Below are 19,132 nucleotides of genomic sequence, written 5' to 3' on the forward strand. Positions count from 1 at the left end.
CAAGAGCACCATCATCGAGGCCATGGTCACCCGTAACCAACTCAACTGGGCCGGCCATGTGCTTAGGATGTCAGATACCCGATTGGCAGAGCCAATCCTCTTCGCCCAGTTTGAGGAAGGCTCCCGAATAAGAGGAGGGCAAAGAAATCGCTTTTCTAAGACACCCTTAAGGATCAACATGGTAATTGTTCGTGCAATGACGATCAATCTCTCGGACACAGAGAGGAGCTATTTAGACTGACACTAATTCCCCATAGCAGTAAATTCTTGGAGGTTTAACAGTTTTTGTTTGTCTTGCCTTTTTTCCCCTCGCCTCTCTTTTCCCCCCTGATTGACTTGGACTGTGCCTCTTTCCTTCTCTGCTGTTCCTCTATTCCTTTCTCGATCCTTAAAATTCATTGGTTGACGAGCTGCACTGTTTCATCGGGGGGGCTCATATGAAGTGGAATTCGGTCTGAGTTCATCTTGTATCCATTCTGCATGTTCACAGATCACTCTTTGTTTAATTAGGTGATTCAGCTGCTGAAGGCTGGGAAGGCGAAGGAGGTCTCTTACAATGCATTGGCAACGCACATCATTGCAGAAGATGGTGACAATCCAGAGGTTGGGGAAGCCCGGGAAGTGTTTGATTTACCAATAGTTAAGGTGAGATTTATATTGTGTCTCTGTATCGCACAGCAAAATTGATTTTTTTTTTTAAATTGGGAGCGCTTGTTGCTAATATGAGCTGTGCTTCTGAAAAAAAACATTTTCCGTACAGTGTGACCCAATTTTGATGCCTCAGACCTGGAGTGACCCCAGAGTGGAAATGTGTCGGTGGGGTGGGTGCGATTCCATTTTGGAACTTGCGGCCCCAGGACGTGAGCGACAGTTTGGGAATCCCTGGCTTAGAGGACCAATAGCTTTAAAATAATTTTACAGTACGCAATAATTTTTTTCCAGTTAAGCTAAATTGCGTGGCCAGTCCACCTACCCTGCACATCTTATGGTTGTGGGGGCAAGACCCATGCAGACACGAGGAGAATGTGCAAACTCCACACGAACAGTGACCCAGGGCTGCGATCGATCCCGGGTCCTCGGTGCTGCAGGCAGCAGTGCTATCCACTGCGCCGCCGTTCCACACTTAGAGGACCAATATAAATGACTCTTGCAAATGATTTGTCTTCTCTGCAGGAGCGATTTAGCCAGTCTCACTTGCCCACCCTTTCCCTGTACCGCTGCAAATGGTTTGCCTTCAGCTGTTTTATCCAGTTTGCCTTTGAACTCGGTGATTGAATCTGTCTCCAGCACGGTCTCGGGCAGTGCCTGTTTTTTGTGTTTGTTTGACGTGTTAGGTGTTTGGATCACTTCCCTCCTCTGCGTCAAAATAAAATAAACTACGATTTCTGAATTTAATTGTAAAGTTTTGCAAACAAGGGTCTATTTGATAATGGCTCGATATCAGTCGTGCGCGCACGCAATTATTTTCCTTGTGACTCTGAATTCCGTAGTTTTTTTTTAACTGGTGCTGGATAAAATGCCCAGGCTTTGTCTGGGTTATAAAACCATAGAGCAGCACAGCACAGACGGAGGAATTGGGTTGACATGTTTTCAAATATAAACATGGCTGCGAACAAAATGCCAGAGAGGACCACTAGCTTTCGGAGCGCAGCTCCTTCCTCATCTGAAGAAAGAACTAGGGGCTTTTCATAGTAATTTCCATTTGAAGCCTACTTGTAACAATAAGTGATTTTCATTTCATTTCGACTGTGCTCCGAGTGCTAGTGATTCGAAACAAACCTGTTGGACTTGAACCTGGTGTTGTAAGACTTCTTACTTTGCCCACCCCAGTCCAACGCCGGCATCTCCAAAGTTTTTACTAGATATGGACTACCAAAAGAAATTCAATCAGACTAGCGACTCAATTTTATGTCGAAAGTTATTCAAGAAAGTTATGGATAGGTTAGGAATGAAGCAATTTAACTGATCCAGAATCTCGAGGGGCATTAGAAAGATGTCATCAAACTCTTAAGACCATGTTGAGGACCTATAGTCAGGATCATCCAGACGATTGGGGTAAAGTAATTCCATTTGAACTACTTGCAATGGGGAATGCACCTAATGAATCAACTAAATTCAGACCATATGAATTGGTTTTTGGTCATGAGATGAGAGGACCACTTCAATTGATTAGAGAAATTGGTGAGTCAGCAGTGGGAGACTGCAGTGTTGTACTGTGTGTCAAACTTGAGGGAGAGATTAACTAGGGCTGGTGAGCTGGCTAAGAAACATTTAAAATTGTCATAACATGAAATGAAAAAAGAAGCGGATAAGTAATCAAAAATTTATAGTTTTGTTCGTGGAGCAAAAGTACTAGTATTGTTACCAATAGTTGATGAACCATCAAAAGCAAGATTGAGTGGGCCTTATCAAATTGAGTGAGGTGAATTATTTGATAACAGTGCCAGATAGAAGGAAAACTGTGTCATGTTAATATGCTCAAACGGTATTCTGATAGAGAAGGAAAAAAGGAGGAAGTTTTAGTTGTTGTAACTTAGGGAGAAGAGATAACTCAGAAGATTTTGTATTTGACATTCCTGAAATGAAGTGGAAAAATGAAGTGTTAACAAATTGAGTTGAATTACTGAGTTACCTTCCGGGGGGAAATCAAAATGACATGAGTTCTTGTAGTCGCATAATGCTGTATGTTGGAATAAACTGGGAAGCACGGAAGTAATTTTGCATGATGTTGATGTAGGAAATACTATTCCCATTAAACAACAGCCATACAGACTCGATCCATTAAAGTTAGCACAGGTACAAAAGGAAATTGACGACATGCTTAAGGATGATCTCATTGAAGCGAGTTGCAGAGATTGGAGCTCACCAATTGTAACGGTACTAAAACCAGATGGAACACAACGATTGGGTGTGGACTATAGAAAGGTCAATGCTGTTGCAAAGTCAGATTCGTACCCTATTCGTCATTTGGAAGACTGTTGAAAAGCTGGGACAAGCACATCTTATTACCAAACTTGACTTACTTAACGGATATTGGCAAGTACCTTTTATCAGACAGGGCGAATGACGTTTTGGCTTTTGTGACGCCAAATGGTCTGTGTCAATTTAACGTCATGCCTTTTGGAATGTAGAAGGTGCCAGCAGCATTCCAAAGATTAACCAACAAGGTAATTTCTGCACTAAATAATTGTGCAGTGTACAGTGACGATTTGGTGGTGTTCAGTGAAACATGGAAGGAGCATTTGGAACTTTGAAATAATTATTCAATCGATTAAAGGAAGCTGAATGGTGGTGAATTTGACTAAAAGTGAATTTGGAAAAGCTCAAGTCACATTCTTAGGCCATACAATTGGACATGGTCAGATGGCTGCAAGGAATATGAAATCGAAAGCTTTGGAAAATTTCCAATGCCATCTACTAGGAGAAACGGTCTGAGATTTCTGGGCATGAGTGGCTTTTCACAGTGACTTCATTGAAGCCTACTTGTGGCAGTAAGCTATTATTATTATGAGTGATTTCTACTGGAAAATCGTGCCAAATTTCAGCAGCGTGGTTGCTCCACTGACAACTTTGTTTAAAAAAAACCTCCACAAAATTTCAGTGGACGTCGGAATGTCAAGAGGTATTCGATAGTCTGAAGACTGTTGACCATCGCACCAGTGTTGATGACATCTAATGACACCAGGCCACTTAAGGTGGCAATTGATGCAAGTGATGTGGATGTTGGTGCTGTAGTGTTGCAGGAAGACGATGAAAGAATCGGAAGACCAATCGGGTATTTTTCTAGGAAACTCAATATTCACCAAAGGATATATTGCCATCGAGCAGGAGACATTGAGTTTGGTATTGGTGTTACAGTATTTTAACATTTAGGTGAGTAACAATTCATCTGAGACGATTATACATACAAACCACAATGCGTTAAAATTCTGGGCACGTTTAAAAATCAAAACTCAAGACTGTTAACATGGAGTTCATCGTTACAACCGGTTAATTTATGAATCCTGCATGTGTCAGGAAGAGAAAATGGGATTGCTGATGCTTTATCACGACTGTGACGTGTGAGAGGACTAAACTGGACGATACTCAAGGTTATGATTGTCTGTTTAGAAATGTAAAATTATATATCTTTAAGTTGCTTGTAATAATGAATGTTTAAAGTTAAAATGTTTTAGAAAATGAAGCCATCTCTTTTATATTGCCCTGGGTCATTTTCTTTTAAGGTGGGGGGGGGAGGTGTGACAAACGAAAGATTTTAGGAATATTGCATTCTAAATATTGGGCAATTCTAGGGTTAAAAGCCTAGGGTTATAGTGTGTCTGACTGCAGTGGTCACGTTTTTAAAAACAAAGATTTTAGGAGTCAGAAGGTGAAATTGACCAGAGGAATTTTGTTTTTCAGTCTGGGCTAATGCACTTTGGTTTGACTAGGGATGTCCCTGATGTGTTACTTTTTCTCAGCTTGGGGAGTTCATATCATTTCTGGGTGCAGCTATGAGATTCAGAGAGACATTTTGAGAAAGCTCTGGAGAAGGGAGTTGAAGCCTGATCTGCCAATCCTTGTTTTGACCACAAGCAAAGGTAGTTTTCTCTCCCTATAGGATAGTTCTAAAAAGAGTAATATTTTAAAGCCGAGCAATCTTGTTCGAAGACGAAGAAGAGGTTGAAACAACCCAGTTGAGACAGCTATTTGAAGATATTCAGCCAGATTCTGAAGGTTTAAAATTTTTTTTAAAGTACCCAATTCTTTTTTTTTTCATATTAAGGAGCAATAGCGTGGCCAATCCACCTACACTGCACATCTTTGGGTTGTGGGGGTGAGACCCACGCAAACGCAGGGAGAATGTGCAAATTTCACACGGACAGTGACCCGGGGCCAGGATCGAACCCGGGTCCTCAGCGCCGTGATGCAGCAGTGCTAACCACTATGCCACCTTTTGTCTTTTTACCCTTTACGTGAACCACAAGCTGTTTCTTATATTGACCAAATGACCACACAACCAGTATGTTAGCTCAAAAACACAGTTTATTAATAACACAAGACTTGTATCTCTATGCAATAATATATGTGGCTCTGTACTAAACTACACCTAACAACTAAGATGACCTTTACTTAATATCGAGTGACCGGCACTGTGCGAGATAAGGCCTTTATCCGGGTCCACGTGGTCGGTTGGAAGTTGTTGGGTTCGTCTCAGCTGGGCTCGTCCTTCAGGATGGTCGCGGGTCCTTGAACTTGGTTGTTCTGCTACAGTTGGTCGCGCACAAGCCGGTCCCAAAAGAGACCGATCTCTAGTGTGCAGGGCTTTTTATTCTGCGTCTCTTTCGCGCCCTTTTGGGTGGTCTTCACTCCAGGTCCTTTGGATCGATAGGGTTTTTGATCACCCTCATTGATCTCAGACAATTAGGGGGCGGATTCCTCGATGGCTGGGCGGGTCCTAGCTATCATTGTCCCAGGCACATAAGCCTTTCCAAATAAGGGGGCGTGGCGCGGGTTAGTCTGCTGTCGTTGATGGTCCTTAATGCAAATGCCATTGTCTTGGGGAAAATGGTAATTGATTCTCAATGGATGCAAGTTTCAGCCAAGTCTGGTTTCTTTGCACAATACACAGTGGTGTGTACCTGTCTTGTGTCCCAAATTGACCACAATTCCCATGGTCCTTTGCAGGTGGCCATTTTACATGGCTCCACACCGTGCCGCCCAAACTAGAGAGGTTCTATCAGGAGCCAAAAACTTGTTCTGTAAAGGACTTATTACTCTGTGCCATACTGGATTGAGAGCTGTACGTCATTTTTTTTATTTGTTTAATGAGGAATTGAGTAGCAGTGTCTAAGGGGTAATTGTAAGCTGTTCTTTTCGGGTGTGAAGTTAAAGAGTCTAATACTTTATTCATAATAAAATTTTGTTGCAAAATACCAAATCTCTATTTCTTCATGCAGTCAGTGCTGGAGTGAATCATTCTTTCCGCACAGTCTTACAAACTGAACTAAAATATCGGGGTTTCGGTCCAGTATGCTATCCATGGGGTCTTGTCTGGGATCGAAATAGTGCTGGGAAGTGGTAATGCTGCACCGTAATTGCATACAACAAGATGGCAACCCATCAGCTTCCAGTGAACCCTCCATGCTCTTGCAGGCGTGTCGGTGCTGTGAGTGGGACAAATTTCTTTTCGGGGTGCCAATTTCGGCCTTAAACTGCCTTTTTGGTCAGGATTCAGAGTCTACCTGGCTCTACTTTGCCAAACAATGTGTCTCAACTTCCCAACTTCAAATGCCTACCCCCCCCCCCACGCCCCAATATTACTTTCCCCACACAATCCTATGGGGTCTCGGTGTGTGTGTGTGGCTTAATGTTAATTGTTCCCCTGTTTTCTATTGAGCGAAATCATCCTTGTTTCAGTTCCAAAGTCAGACATTTTACATTTCCGGAAAGCAACTATATCTTTAAAGTTGCCAAGGCAGTTAGCCACACTCTATATGATTTTCACTGGAGCAGCTTTTGAAATGAAAACAGGAAAAACACTTTGTTCTCATTCTGCAGTCCAAAGCACTGAAACTGAAACCTAAAAAAAACACCCTCCCACCTGACAGGCACAGCCCAATGTGCTACAAGTCACATGACGAGACTAAACCTTTCTTAAAGGGACACTCGCATGACACATGTGATTTGCATGAATCATTCAATAATTTCGAAGATCATGTGTAGATTATCCAAGCCTTCCATGAAATTTTTATTTCTGGTTTTTTGCTGAAGAGAACTGTAGTAATATAGCAGTGGATCAGGAGTCTCTTGAAGTAGTTTTCTACCATCCCCACATCAATCCAGCACTTAATGCTCCAACTTAATTAAACATTTTAATTGAAATGCTGAATTCAAGTTTTGAAACTGGAATAAAATCACTTGCCTTAATATTTATGAACATAGAACATGCAGAAGGAGGCCATTCGGCCCATCGAGTCTGCACCGACCCACTCAAGCCCTCACTTCCACCCTATCCCCGTAACCCAATAACCCCATCTAACCTTTTTTTGTCACTAAGGGCAATTTATCATGGCCAGTCCACCTAACCTGCACATCTTTGCACTGTGGGAGGAAACCCGCGCAGGCACGGGGAGAACACAGAGACAGTGACCCAGCTGGGAATCGAACCTGGGATACTGGTGCTGTGAAGCCATGTTTCCAATTCTCCAGCAGTAAGATTAACATACTATTATAATTGAAATCATTATTTATTACTGCAGCTGCAGTGGTTTTAATGTGATTTAAAACTTTATTTTAGGGATTAGGGATTCCCACTTTGAACTGGTGCTTTATATTGGGATGGGGAAGGCGAGGTGGTGGCTTCTTGGAGAAGATGGACAATATAGAAGATCGACAATATGGTTTTCCTTTAACTATTTGTCGTGTTAAGGTCAGAAATGAAATTTCCGACATCTTTTCGTTGATCGTTGCTGTGAAAGAAGAATTTCATATTCTACAAACGATTGAAACCTAACAGACCATTTGGCGGCGCTTCCTGAGAAAATCCCAGATCCCACATGTTCTTTCATGTATCTTTTCTAATTATCCAGTTCCCCCCTCAGTGCTTTAACTGTCTCTGCTTCATTATCTGCTTATAATGCGTTTTGCACTCTGATTTTGTCATTGCGATTTATGCCATAGATCCCTGAAGGTAGCAGGGCAGCTCGATAAGGTGGTTCGGGTGCATCACCCGGGTGGTGAAGTAAGAACATGCCTCGATATTGCCCGGATATAAGTTACAAAGTCATATGTTCAACCTCCACCCCGGAAGCAAAGCACATTAATCCAGGGTGAGCTGCAGTACTGAGGAGTGCTGTACTGTTGGGATGTGGGATGTGCAAGACCAATGCCCACCTGTGGCACTATTCAACAAAAATCAGAAGAGTTCCCTTGATTAGGAAAGGGCAATGAAGTGGGATTGGTGCAGACTGCTTCAGTTGAGGAGCTGGCACCAGCACAGGGTCCACTGCATCTAGTTTTGTTCAATTGTTCTAACCAAATCGATCTCCTTTGGAGCGGTTTTAGGGTCACGTTCAATCCTGAGCAAAGTTACTATCTATGCTTTAAGTATATTGCGTAAATTGCTTTTCATCTGGTGAATGAATATTTATTATCCATTGTGGACAAGGACAGAGTTAATTTCCATCCCTAATTGACCTTGAGGTGCTAACTTGGATCACTAATGCTCATGTAGTGACCTTTATTTCTGTGTGTGGTGGTTCGATACTACCATGGGCAGCACAGTGGTTGGCACTGCTGCCTCACAGCACCAGGGACCTAGGTTTGACTCCAGCCTTGGGTGACTCTGTGGAGTTTGCATGTTCTCCCCATGTCTGTGTGGGTTTCCTCCGGGTGCTCTGGTTTCCTCCCACAGTCCAAAGATATGCAGATTAGATGGATTTATGGGGATAGGGCGGGGGAGTGGAACTAGGTAGGGTGCTCTTTCGGAAGGTTGCCGCAGACTCGATGGGCCGAGTGGCCTCCTTCTGCACTATAGGGTTTCTAGCCTATGGACACAATGGAGTACTTTACTTGGTCATTTCAGAGCACAATTTAGATTCAAGTATATTGCTGTCGATCTGGAGTAATGTGGTTAAGGGCAGCGACTATCTTTCACAAAAGAACATGAATAAACCAGTTGGATTTTCATGGTCACCGTTACTTGCTCTTCCAGATTAATCCAATTAACTGGCAGTCAGAATCATGAACTAATGTGGTGGGATTTGAACTCTGTTTCTGGATCATTAGTCCAGGCTTCTGGATTATGAGTCTAGTAACGTAACCCATAATGCTGCCGTGCCCAATTAAAAGGAAATGTGAAGTTGAAGTTGGCTGCGGAGGTGAAGGTTGAAGGCGAGCTGAACCCAAGCCACGGTGGCTGATAACTTGTAGGACATGGAAAACCATGCAATTTTATGAATACTGAACTGGTTATTTACTTGCTCTTCATTCTCTTTTGCAGCCATCCTGGGTATTTTTGTCAGTCCGATGTGGCCAACTCCTTCCGTATCCTTCCTGTGCTCAAAGGAACGTTTCAGCTGTTTCTGGAGGATGCCTTCCACTTTGGTACTGGTGAAAATGAGACTTGAGCTTAAAAGTAAAAATGAAAATGCCACAGGTGCTGGAGATCTGAAGTAAAAAGAAAGTGTTGGGAAAAAACCTCGACAGGTCTTGGAAGCCTGAGGAAGATGAACAGTATTAACGTTTCAAGTCCAATGTGACCGCTCTTCAAAGCTGATAGGTTTATGCTGGAAAAAGGCCTAAAACCCATCCCACCTCTATCATTTTTCAGTTCCAAGGAAGAGTCATATTGGACTCAAAACATTAGTTCTGTTTCTGTTCCGCCTCAGGTGCTGCCCCACCTGCTGAGTTTTTCCAGAATGTTGCTTTTCTAGAAAGTGAAGTATTGTGCAGATGATGGAACGGGAGGCTTAATTCCATTCACATGCTCACTGTGACTCTTACTCCAGACCCACCTTTGTTCTTTTTAACTCCTTTTCTCTTTATCCTTCCCAGGCCCTCCCCTCTTCTGTTGTCCTGCCTCATTTCACTTCTCCACTCTCCGGTGCTCTGCCCGCCCAGTTCTTTCACACAACTCTTCAGTACTCCATCTTTATGCGCTCTCTTGCCGCTTGTTCCAATCTTGACTCCCTCTTGCATGCGTTTCCTTCTTGTGCCTCTCTTGGCATTTTCCAGGCTCACCGACGCACTTGCTTATAGGCAAATTTACTTTTCAGCTAAAACCACGAGGCCTGGTAGGGGTTGGCCATCAATTTATGCTGGGAGGGGTCCTTTGCATCCTTGGGTTCACTTATGAACAAGCCATTTTCTGTCCACGAACATCCTGATCTTAACAGAAACCTGCTGAGGGCCAATGACACCTTTCCACTTAATGAAGCTTCCCCACCTGGCTGCATCTTTCACACACCTCCCTGTCGGGACCTCCTTGTCAGGTCCATTTCGGGGACAGTGTGACACCTATCCCCAGATCACCCTTATCCTCTGGCACTTTCTCCTCCTTACAGCAATGCACCATGTTCCACCCTCTGACTTCTTGCATTTGAAAGCGTCATTCTCTATATCTCCTCTTCTCTCTCTCTCTCTCTCTCTCTCTCTCTCTCTCTCTCTCTCTCTCTCTCTCTCTCTCTCTCTCTCTCTCTCTCTCTCTCTCTCTCTCTCTCTCTTTCCCCCCCCCCCCCCCCCCCCCCAACCACCACCACCACCAAAGTACAGTAAAGGTTCCTCAAAGTTGTCTTTACTGCTTTCCTTCCTCGGCTTTGGCATTGGCATTCTCAGTGATTTCAACCTCCGTCTCAACTCACCATGTTCTCTCTCCACTGCTTTCAGTGCCCTCTTGCCTCCCTCCATATAATCTGCCCCTCATTGAGGGCCAGTCTCCACCATATCTTGTGGTTTTGCTCCTCCCAGCTGATAAGGCCATCGTTACTATTTCTGTGCATCACTCACTGGCCCCAAAGCCATCCCTAGGAAATAAAAAACACTTTAAAATAGAAGCCACTTGGCCTTCCATTCTTTCTGACATTTCTGCAGTTACTGATTTGCTTAACTGAATCCTCAGCCCTATCTTTGCCTTATCCCCCAATAAAACTGTTCCTCTTGTTACCCTGACCGTTCCCCTCATCTCCACTCTCTCTCAGTCCAAGGGACACTGACTTGAAAGGAAATGCTGGACAACCTGTTTGACCATCCTCCGCCACATCTGGCTGGGCCAGGGGAAGCTGTATCGGGTTCTGCTCTCAATCGCTGAAACTACTCTGCGCAGCTGGTTAGCACTGTTGCTTCACAGCGCCAGGGTCCCAGGTTCGATTCCCGCTTGGATCACTGTCTGTGCGGAGTTTGCACGTTCTCCCTGTGTCTGCGTGGGTTTCCTCCCACAAGTCCCGAAAGATGTGCTGTTAGGTAATTTGGACATTATGAATTTTCCCTCTGTGTACGGACAGGTGCCAGCAGGTGGCAACTGGGGACTTTTTACAGTAACGTCATTGCAGTGTTAATGTAAGCCTACTTGTGACAATAAAGATTATCATTATTATTATTACTCAGCATTCCAGGATTCATTTCTGGAATAGAAATATGCTTTTCCCCACTACAGACACTTTTCTCACCATCTTCACATCCAATAAGTGTGAGCAGCTCATGGACTCTACCTCCGCTGTGACCCTCCCTTTCCAGGAACCCACCACGCCTGGCGTTGCCCGTCCCGGCTTGTTTGCACCTGAAGGCTTCAGCGCTGCCTTTGCATCGCAACGTGACTGTTCCAACCCAATCCTGGTTCCTCTCCCAACATTCAACTCTCCGCAAACTTGGGTTCGCCCAAAACTCTGGTGTCCATTTCTGAAACTCTCACCAAGTCCTGTTCCCCTGTGCTCGATGATTTACATTGCAGTCAAGTAATTGATTTTAAACTTCTCATCTTTTTGGGTCAGCCAAGCTGAGACTGCAACCAGATGAGGCATGATCTTATTGAATGATGCAGCAGGTTCGAAGGGCCAAATGGCCTACTCCTGCTCCAATGTTCACGCAAACATATAAGAACAGGAGTAGGTTATTCAGCCCCTAGGGCCAGCTCCACAATTTAATAAGATCGTGGCGGATCTGACAGTAACCTTTTGCTTACCAAGAATCGACCTATCTCTGCTGTAACAATATTCAAAGACTCTGCTTCCAATGCCTTTTGAGGAAGCAAATTCCAAAGCACGACCCTCTGAGTGAAAGCATTTCACCTCAACTTTGTTTTAAATGGGCGACCCTTTATTTTTTAAACAGTGACCCCTGGTTCTGGATCCTCCCTCAAGAGGAAACATCCTCTGCACATCAACCCTGGCAAGACGCCAAAAGATCTTAAATGTTTAAATCTTTCTAAACTCAGCAGATTGAAGCCAAGCACGTTCAACCTTTCTTCATAGGGCAACTCACTCATTCCAGGTATTAATCTGGTAAAACTTCTCTGAACTGCATCCAATGCCTTTACATCCTTATTCAAATAAGCAGACCAAATGTAATCTCAGCAGTCTGATGTACACTGGAGCAGAACCTCCCTACTTTTGGATTCAATTCTCCTTGTAATAAATGATAAAACTATTAGCTTTCCTAATTACTTGCTGTACCTCCATACTAACCTTTTGTTATTCATGCATTGGGGCACCCAGATCCCCCTGCACCTCAGCCCTGCAATCTCTCACCATTTCAATAATCGGCTTTTTATTCTTCTTGCCAAAATGGACAATTTTACAGTCCATTTAGGACATCGAGCATACAGTGCAGAAGGAGGCCATTCGGCCCATCGAGTCTGCACCGACCCACTTAAGCCCTCACTTCCACCCTATCCCCGTAACCTATTAACCCCTCCTAACCTTTGTGGACACTATGGGCAATTTAGCATGGCCAGTCCACCTAACCTGCACGTCTTTGGACTGTGGGAGGAAACCGGAGCACCCAGAGGAAACCCACGCAGACATGGGGCCAACGTGCAGATTCCGCACAGACAGTGACCCAGTGGGGTGTCGAACCTGAGACCCTGGCGATGTGAAGCTACGGTGCTGTCCACTTGTGCTACCGCGTTGCCCAATCTTTGCCAGATCTTTGCCCGCTAAGTGAGCTGTTTATATTAAAGGGCGACACGGTGGCACAGAAACGCTCCACTGTCTATATCAGATCTCACAGCACCTGGGACCAGATTTGATTCCGATCTTCGGTCACTGTGTAGTTTTTAACATTCTCCCCATGTCTGCATGGGTTCCCTTCGGGTGCTTCGGCTTCCTTCCACAGCCCAAAGATGTGCAGGTTAGATATATTGACCATGTTAAATTACCCCTCAGTGTCCAAAGGTTAGTTGGGGTGACGGGGATGGGTAGGGGAATGGGCCTGACCTCAGAGGGGTGTTCTTTCGCCAGGTTGGTGCAGACTCGTCGGGCCGAATAGCCTGCACTAGGGTTTCTATGATATCTTTTTGTAGCTGCCTTATGTCCTTTTCGCAATTTACTTTCCTACCCAACTTTGTACCATCAGCATATTTAGCAACCATTCCTTCAATCCAAGTCATTTGTACAAATTGTAAATAGTTGTGATCCCAGTACTGATTCCTGTAGCATGTCACTCGTCACATCTCCCAACCAGAAAAAGACCCATTTATGTTTACTCTCTGCTTCTTATTAGCCGCCAGTCTTCTGTCCATGTCACTATTTTACCCCACTATATCATGAGCTTTTACTTTCCGCAATAACCTTTGCGGCACATCCACCAGTTCATCTTTATTCATCGCGCATGTTACTTTCTCAGATAACCTCCAAGTTGTTTAATCTTATTTCCGTCTCATTAAAAAAAAACTCTGCCTGATTACCGTGATCTTATCCAAGTCGCGATGTAACGTTCCTGTACATTTCATGTTTTTAGATCCCTCGACTGCCTGTCTCTGTTATCTCGACCAGTCCCACAGCCCTTTGCGATATCTGCGCTTATCTAATTTTGGCTTCTTGAGCATTCCTGATTTTAATCGCTCCACCATTTGTGGCTGAGCCTTCAGTTGCCTTGGCCCCAAGCTGCAGAATGCCCTGACTGCACCTCTCAACCTCACTTTTTCTCAGTAAGAAGTCTTACAACACCAGGTTAAAGTCCAACAGGTTTGTTTCAAACACTAGCTTTCGGAGGACTGCTCCTTCCTCAAGTAAAAACCTGAGGAAGGAGCAGTGCTCCGAAAGCTCGTGTTTGAAACAAACCTGTTGGACTTTAACCTGGTGTTGTAAGACGTATTACTGTGCTCGCCCCACAGTCCAATGCCGACATCTCCACATCATAACTTTTTCTCCTTTAAGGCACTCCTTAAATTCTGCCTCTTTCGCAAAGCTTTTGGTCATCTGTCCTTGAACCTCCTTGTGTTTTTGTTTTATAATGCTCTCTTGCAGCACTTAGGGTGATATATTGTGTTAAAGACATGATGTAGGTATACATCGTTAGAATTCTAGGGAAATGTTCTTGCAATGCAATCAGTCAAGCTTGTAATCAAGTGGCCACAATTGCACTGACTCAGAAATCTACATTGGCTCAATAATTCTGTTTGCAAGCTGCACACTAATGCAAAGTTCTGCACCACTATAATCTTCCCCACACTCCTTTCATGCGGTGTCCCAAAGCCATCTTATGTTTGCACACTTTGGTGCAAATCTGTCTCTGGTAAGCACAGTGAATTGGTCCACTTGTGCCATGTAACTCTGTTGGCAATTTTTAACCAAGGATAACTCGACAAGATAATTTTCTTAACTTCAAGCACACAGAGTGGCTGGCTTCTCTCCAGAGGGAGGACAACTATTTTCAGGAGTTGCCGCTTGCCTGTCTCAGGTATGTCTTCACAGTTGTCTGTTTAAGATTAAGGGAATTATTTTAGCTGTTGCTACCAGTTAAATGATTCTCACATTTTATCTTTCTATTGATTGGTGTAAAGAGCTGAATTCTTTTTAAACTGATGTGCAACAGGCTAATCATGTTAAACTGTTGACCGAGGAAACAAGCTAATTATCAATACTTCATTCTGGTTTAATTGGTTTGTAAGCAAATCACCTTGAAATGGTTGGGTTGAATGTTTTTCTGAACTTGTTATCTTGATAATTTTGTTGCAGAATGTAGTGTTTTACATCGCCCCCACACTTTTATTTTTTTTTAAAAAAAGCATATTTTTTATTATTTCACGGGATGTGGGTGTCGCTGGATAGGGCAATATTTATTGCCCATCCCTAATTGCCCTCCAGAAGGTGAGCTGCCGCCATGGACTGTTGCTGTCCATTTGGAGTAGGAACACCCACCGTGCTGTTAGGAAGGAAGTTCCAGGATTTTGACCCAGCGACAGTGAAGGATAGTGGGTGGCTTGGAGGGGAACCTCCAAGTGGTGGGGTTACATAGATACATAGAAGATAGGAGCAGGAGGAGGCCTTTTGGCCCTTCGAACTTGCTCCGCCATTCATCACGATCATGGCTGATCATCCAACTCAATAGCCTAATCCTTCTTTCTCCCCATAGCCTTTGATCCCATTCTCCTCAAGTGCTATATCCAGCCGCCTCTTGAATATATTCAAAGTTCTAGCATCAACTACTTGCTGTGGTAATGAATTCCACAGGCTCACCACTCTTTGGGTGAAGAAATGTCTCCTTATCTCTGTCCGAAATGGTTTACCCTGAATTCTCAGGCTGTGACCCCTGGTTCTGGACACACCCATCATTGGTAACATCTTCCCTGCATCTACCCTGTCTAGTCCTGTTAGAATTTTATAAGTCTCTATGAGATCCCCCCTTATTCTTCTGACCTCCAGCGAGAACTGTCCCAACCTAGTCAATCTCTCCTCAAATGACAGTCCCGACATCCCTGGAATCAGTCTGGTAAACCTTTGCTGCACTCCCGCAAGAGCAAGAACATCCTGCTCAGAGAAGGAGACCAAAACTGCACACAATACTCCAAGTGTGGCCTCACCAAGGCCATGTACAATTGCAGCAACAAATGCCTGCTTCTATACTCGAAATCTCTCGCAATGAAGGCCAACATACCATTAGCCTTCATTACCGCCTGCTGCACCTGCATGCTTACCTTCAGCGAATGGTGCACAAGGACACCCAGGTCCCGCTGCACACTCCCCTCTCCCAATTTACAACCATTCAGGTACTAAACTGCCTTCCTGTTTTTGCTTCCAAAATGAATAACCTCACACTTATCCAAATTATACGGTATCTGCCATTGGTTTGCCCACTCGCCCAACCTGTCCAGATCTTGCTGTAGGATCCCTGCATCCTTGTCACAATTCACCCTCCCACCGAATTTGGTATCATCTGCAAACTTTGAGATGTTACATTTTGTTCTCTCATCCAAATCATTAACATATATTGTGAATAGCTGGGGTCCCAGCACCAATCCTTGTGGTACCCCACTGGTTACTGCCTGCCAATTTGAAAAGGACCCATTAATCCCTACTCTTTGTTTCCTCTCTTCCAACTAGTTTTCTATCTACCTCAACACATTTCCCCCAATCCCATGCGCTTTAATTTTGCACAATAATCTCTTATGCGGGACTTTGTCAAACGGCTTCTGAAAGTCCAAATATACCACCTCGACTAGCTCCCCCTTGTCGACTGTAGTGGTTACCTCTTCAAAGAATTCCAACAGATTTGTCAAGCATGATTTTCCCTTCATAAATCCATGTTGACTCTGATCCTGCCACTGCTTTCTAAATGTTCCGCTATAAAGTCCTTGGTAATGGATTGAAGCATTTTCCCCACTACAGATGTTAGGCTTACTGGTCTATAATTCCCTGCTTTCTTTCCCTGGGTTCTCGTGCATCTGCTGCTCTTGTCCTAGATGGTAGTGGTTGTGGGTTTGGAAGGTGCTGTTGAAGGAGCCTTGCTGTGTTCCTGCAGCACATTTTGTAGATGGTCCACGCTGGTGAAGGGACTGAATGTAGAAGGTGGTGGATGGCATAGCAATCAAGTGGGCTGCTTTGACCGAGATGCTATTCAGGGTTAGTAGAATCACTAGATTTTGCAGCACAGAAGGAGACCATTTGGCTGCTCGTGCCTGTGTCAGAACTTTGAAAGAGCTGCCCAATTAGCCCACACCCCCAGGTTTCTCCCGGTAACCCTGCAGACTAACTTTCCAAAGTACATGTCCAATTATCTCTTGAAGGTTCCTATGGAATCTGCATCCTTTCAGGTAATGTATTCCAGGTTTTTACAAGCTTATGTGTGAAGATATAATCTGCCAATACCCTGTGGTTCTTCTGCTAGTTATTTTAGTGTGTGATCTCTGGTTGTTGGTCCACTTGCCGGAGGGGACAACCCTATTGATCTATCAAAACTTTTCATGGTTTCTGATACATCCATGAGGTGTGCCCTTAATCTTCTCTGCTGTAATATTATGAAATCCAAGACCGAGATAGATTGGTTTGTGATTAATAAGTGATCAGGGCTTATGGGGAAAAGGCATGAGAATGGGGATGAGAAAAATATCAGCCATGATTGAATACTGGAGCAGGCGCGATGGGCCGAGTGGCTTAGTTCTGCTCCTATGTCTTATGGTCTTTTGGGTATTTGGAATTGAGGTATGGATTATCCAAAACCAGTTTCAGGGCTGAATGGCCTAATCCTGATCGTATCATCCTAAACTTTGGTTCCTTTTTTGTGAAAGAAAAAGTGGCATTTTTTGCATGAAGAGACAATCTCAGTACAGACTGTTTCCGATTTTGGTTTCCCGAAAGCTCATTTACTATAGAAGACTCAAAGGATATATTGCAGAGAATCTGAAAGGTGGGTTAAAGTCTAGGAGTGTAGAAGCAGGTTAAAGCAGATGAATGCATGGCTGGAAAGATAGTGCAGGACTGAGTGCCGCCCCCTCAGTCTGCTCTGCTCCAAGGAAAGTAATCCCAGTCTATCCAATCTCTCTTCATAGCTGAAACTCTCCAGCCCAGGCAACATCCTCGTAAATCTCCCCTGCACCCTTTCCAGTGCTTTCACTCCTATAATGTGGATTCCAGAACTGCACACAACACTTATCTAATCAACGTTTTCCATCACAACCTCCTTGCTCTTAAACTGCCTTGGCTAATAAAGGCAAGTATACCATCTGCCTTCTTGACCATTGTATCCACCTGCTGTGCTACCTTAAGGGGCGGGTGTACATGCACACCAAGATCCGTCTGATCGTTGATGCTTCCCAGGGTGCTGCCATTTATCATGTATTCCTTTGCCTTGTTTGTCTAGCTCAAGTGCATCACCTTACATGTGTCCCGATTGAATTCCATTTCCTACTGATCAGCCCATCTGTCCAGCCGTTCATATCTTCCTGTAATCTTAGGATGTCCTCTTCACTATTTATCAACACCCCCCTCCCATTTTTGCATCATCCACAAACTTACTAGTCAACCCTCCTATATGTCTAAATCATTTTTTAAACCATAAACAACAAGGGCCCCAACTGTGATCCCTCCCGGGCCCCACTGGACACAGGCTTCCAGTCAGAAAAGCACCCCTCAACTATCACCCTCTGCTTTGTGCCACTCGGCCAATTCTGGATCAAATTTGCCAAATTTCCTTGAATCCCATGGCTCTTAACTCCACTATCAGTCTTCTATGTTGGACCTTATCTTGGCCTTGCTAAAGTCCAAGTAGACTACGTCAAATGCATTGCCCTCATCTACACACTTGGTCACCTCTTCGATCAAGTTGATCAGACATGACCTCCCCATGACAAAACCATGTTGACTGTTCTTGATTGACCCCTGCCCCTCCAAATGCAGATTAATTCTGTCTCTCAAGTGCTTCCAAAAGTTCCCCACCACTGACGTTAGACTGGCTGGCCTGTAGTTTCCTGGTTTATCCCTTCCTCCCTTCTTGAATAATGGTACCACGTTGGTTATCCTGCAGTCCTCCGGCACCTCTTATGTGGCCAGAGGAGAATTGAAGACTATCGCCGGTGCCCCTGCTATTTCCTCCCTTGCCTCACTCAACAGCATGGGATACATTTCACCTGGCCCTGGAGAATTTTTAAGTCTGAGAGACCACTCAGAACCTCCTCCTCCTATCTCTGTTAATTTGTTTAATTTAGCACGTCCTTCTCCCTGATTTCTATACCCACATTGCACCTCTTGCGAGTGAACACAGACAAAAAGTATTCATTTAGAACCCTACCTACGTCCTTTGGCTCCACACAGAAATTACCATCGTTGTCCTTAATCGGCTCTCTTCTTTCCCTAGTTATCCTTTTGCCCTTAATGTACTTGTAAAGCAATTTAGGATTTTCGTTCATTTTACCTACTGGTATTCTTTCATGTCCGACCTGGGTGGTGCCAGAGGACTGGAGAATTGCAAATGTTATGCCCTTGTTCGAAATTGGGTGTAAAGGTAAGCTCAAACAACTGCAGGATTGTCAGTTTGACCTCCGTGTTGGGGAAAATTCTAGAAAACCGAGGGACAAAATTCATGGTCCGATGGAAAGCCGACATGGATTCCTTGAGGGAAAACCTAACTCGCTGGAGCTTTTTGAAGAAGTGGCAGAGGGTTGATGAGGGCAATGCTGCTGATGTGTGGCGCATGGACTTCCAAAAGCAATTTGATAATG

General features: G+C 44.2%; 1 protein-coding gene across 1 annotated transcript in view; it reads left to right on the forward strand.

The window, feature by feature from the left end:
- paxip1 (PAX interacting (with transcription-activation domain) protein 1) overlaps window positions 1-19,132 on the forward strand; it is a 127,501-nt gene that overhangs the window by 19,476 nt on the left and 88,893 nt on the right. Inside the window, exons 2-4 of the mRNA XM_038798403.1 lie at window positions 511-645; window positions 8,984-9,027; window positions 14,313-14,376. Of these exons, the coding sequence (XP_038654331.1) occupies window positions 511-645; window positions 8,984-9,027; window positions 14,313-14,376 (243 nt within the window). The remainder of the gene's footprint in view (window positions 1-510; window positions 646-8,983; window positions 9,028-14,312; window positions 14,377-19,132) is intronic.

The sequence above is a fragment of the Scyliorhinus canicula genome, chromosome 5 (genome assembly GCF_902713615.1).
Source record: "Scyliorhinus canicula chromosome 5, sScyCan1.1, whole genome shotgun sequence".
In the NCBI taxonomy this organism is placed as follows: domain Eukaryota; kingdom Metazoa; phylum Chordata; class Chondrichthyes; order Carcharhiniformes; family Scyliorhinidae; genus Scyliorhinus; species Scyliorhinus canicula.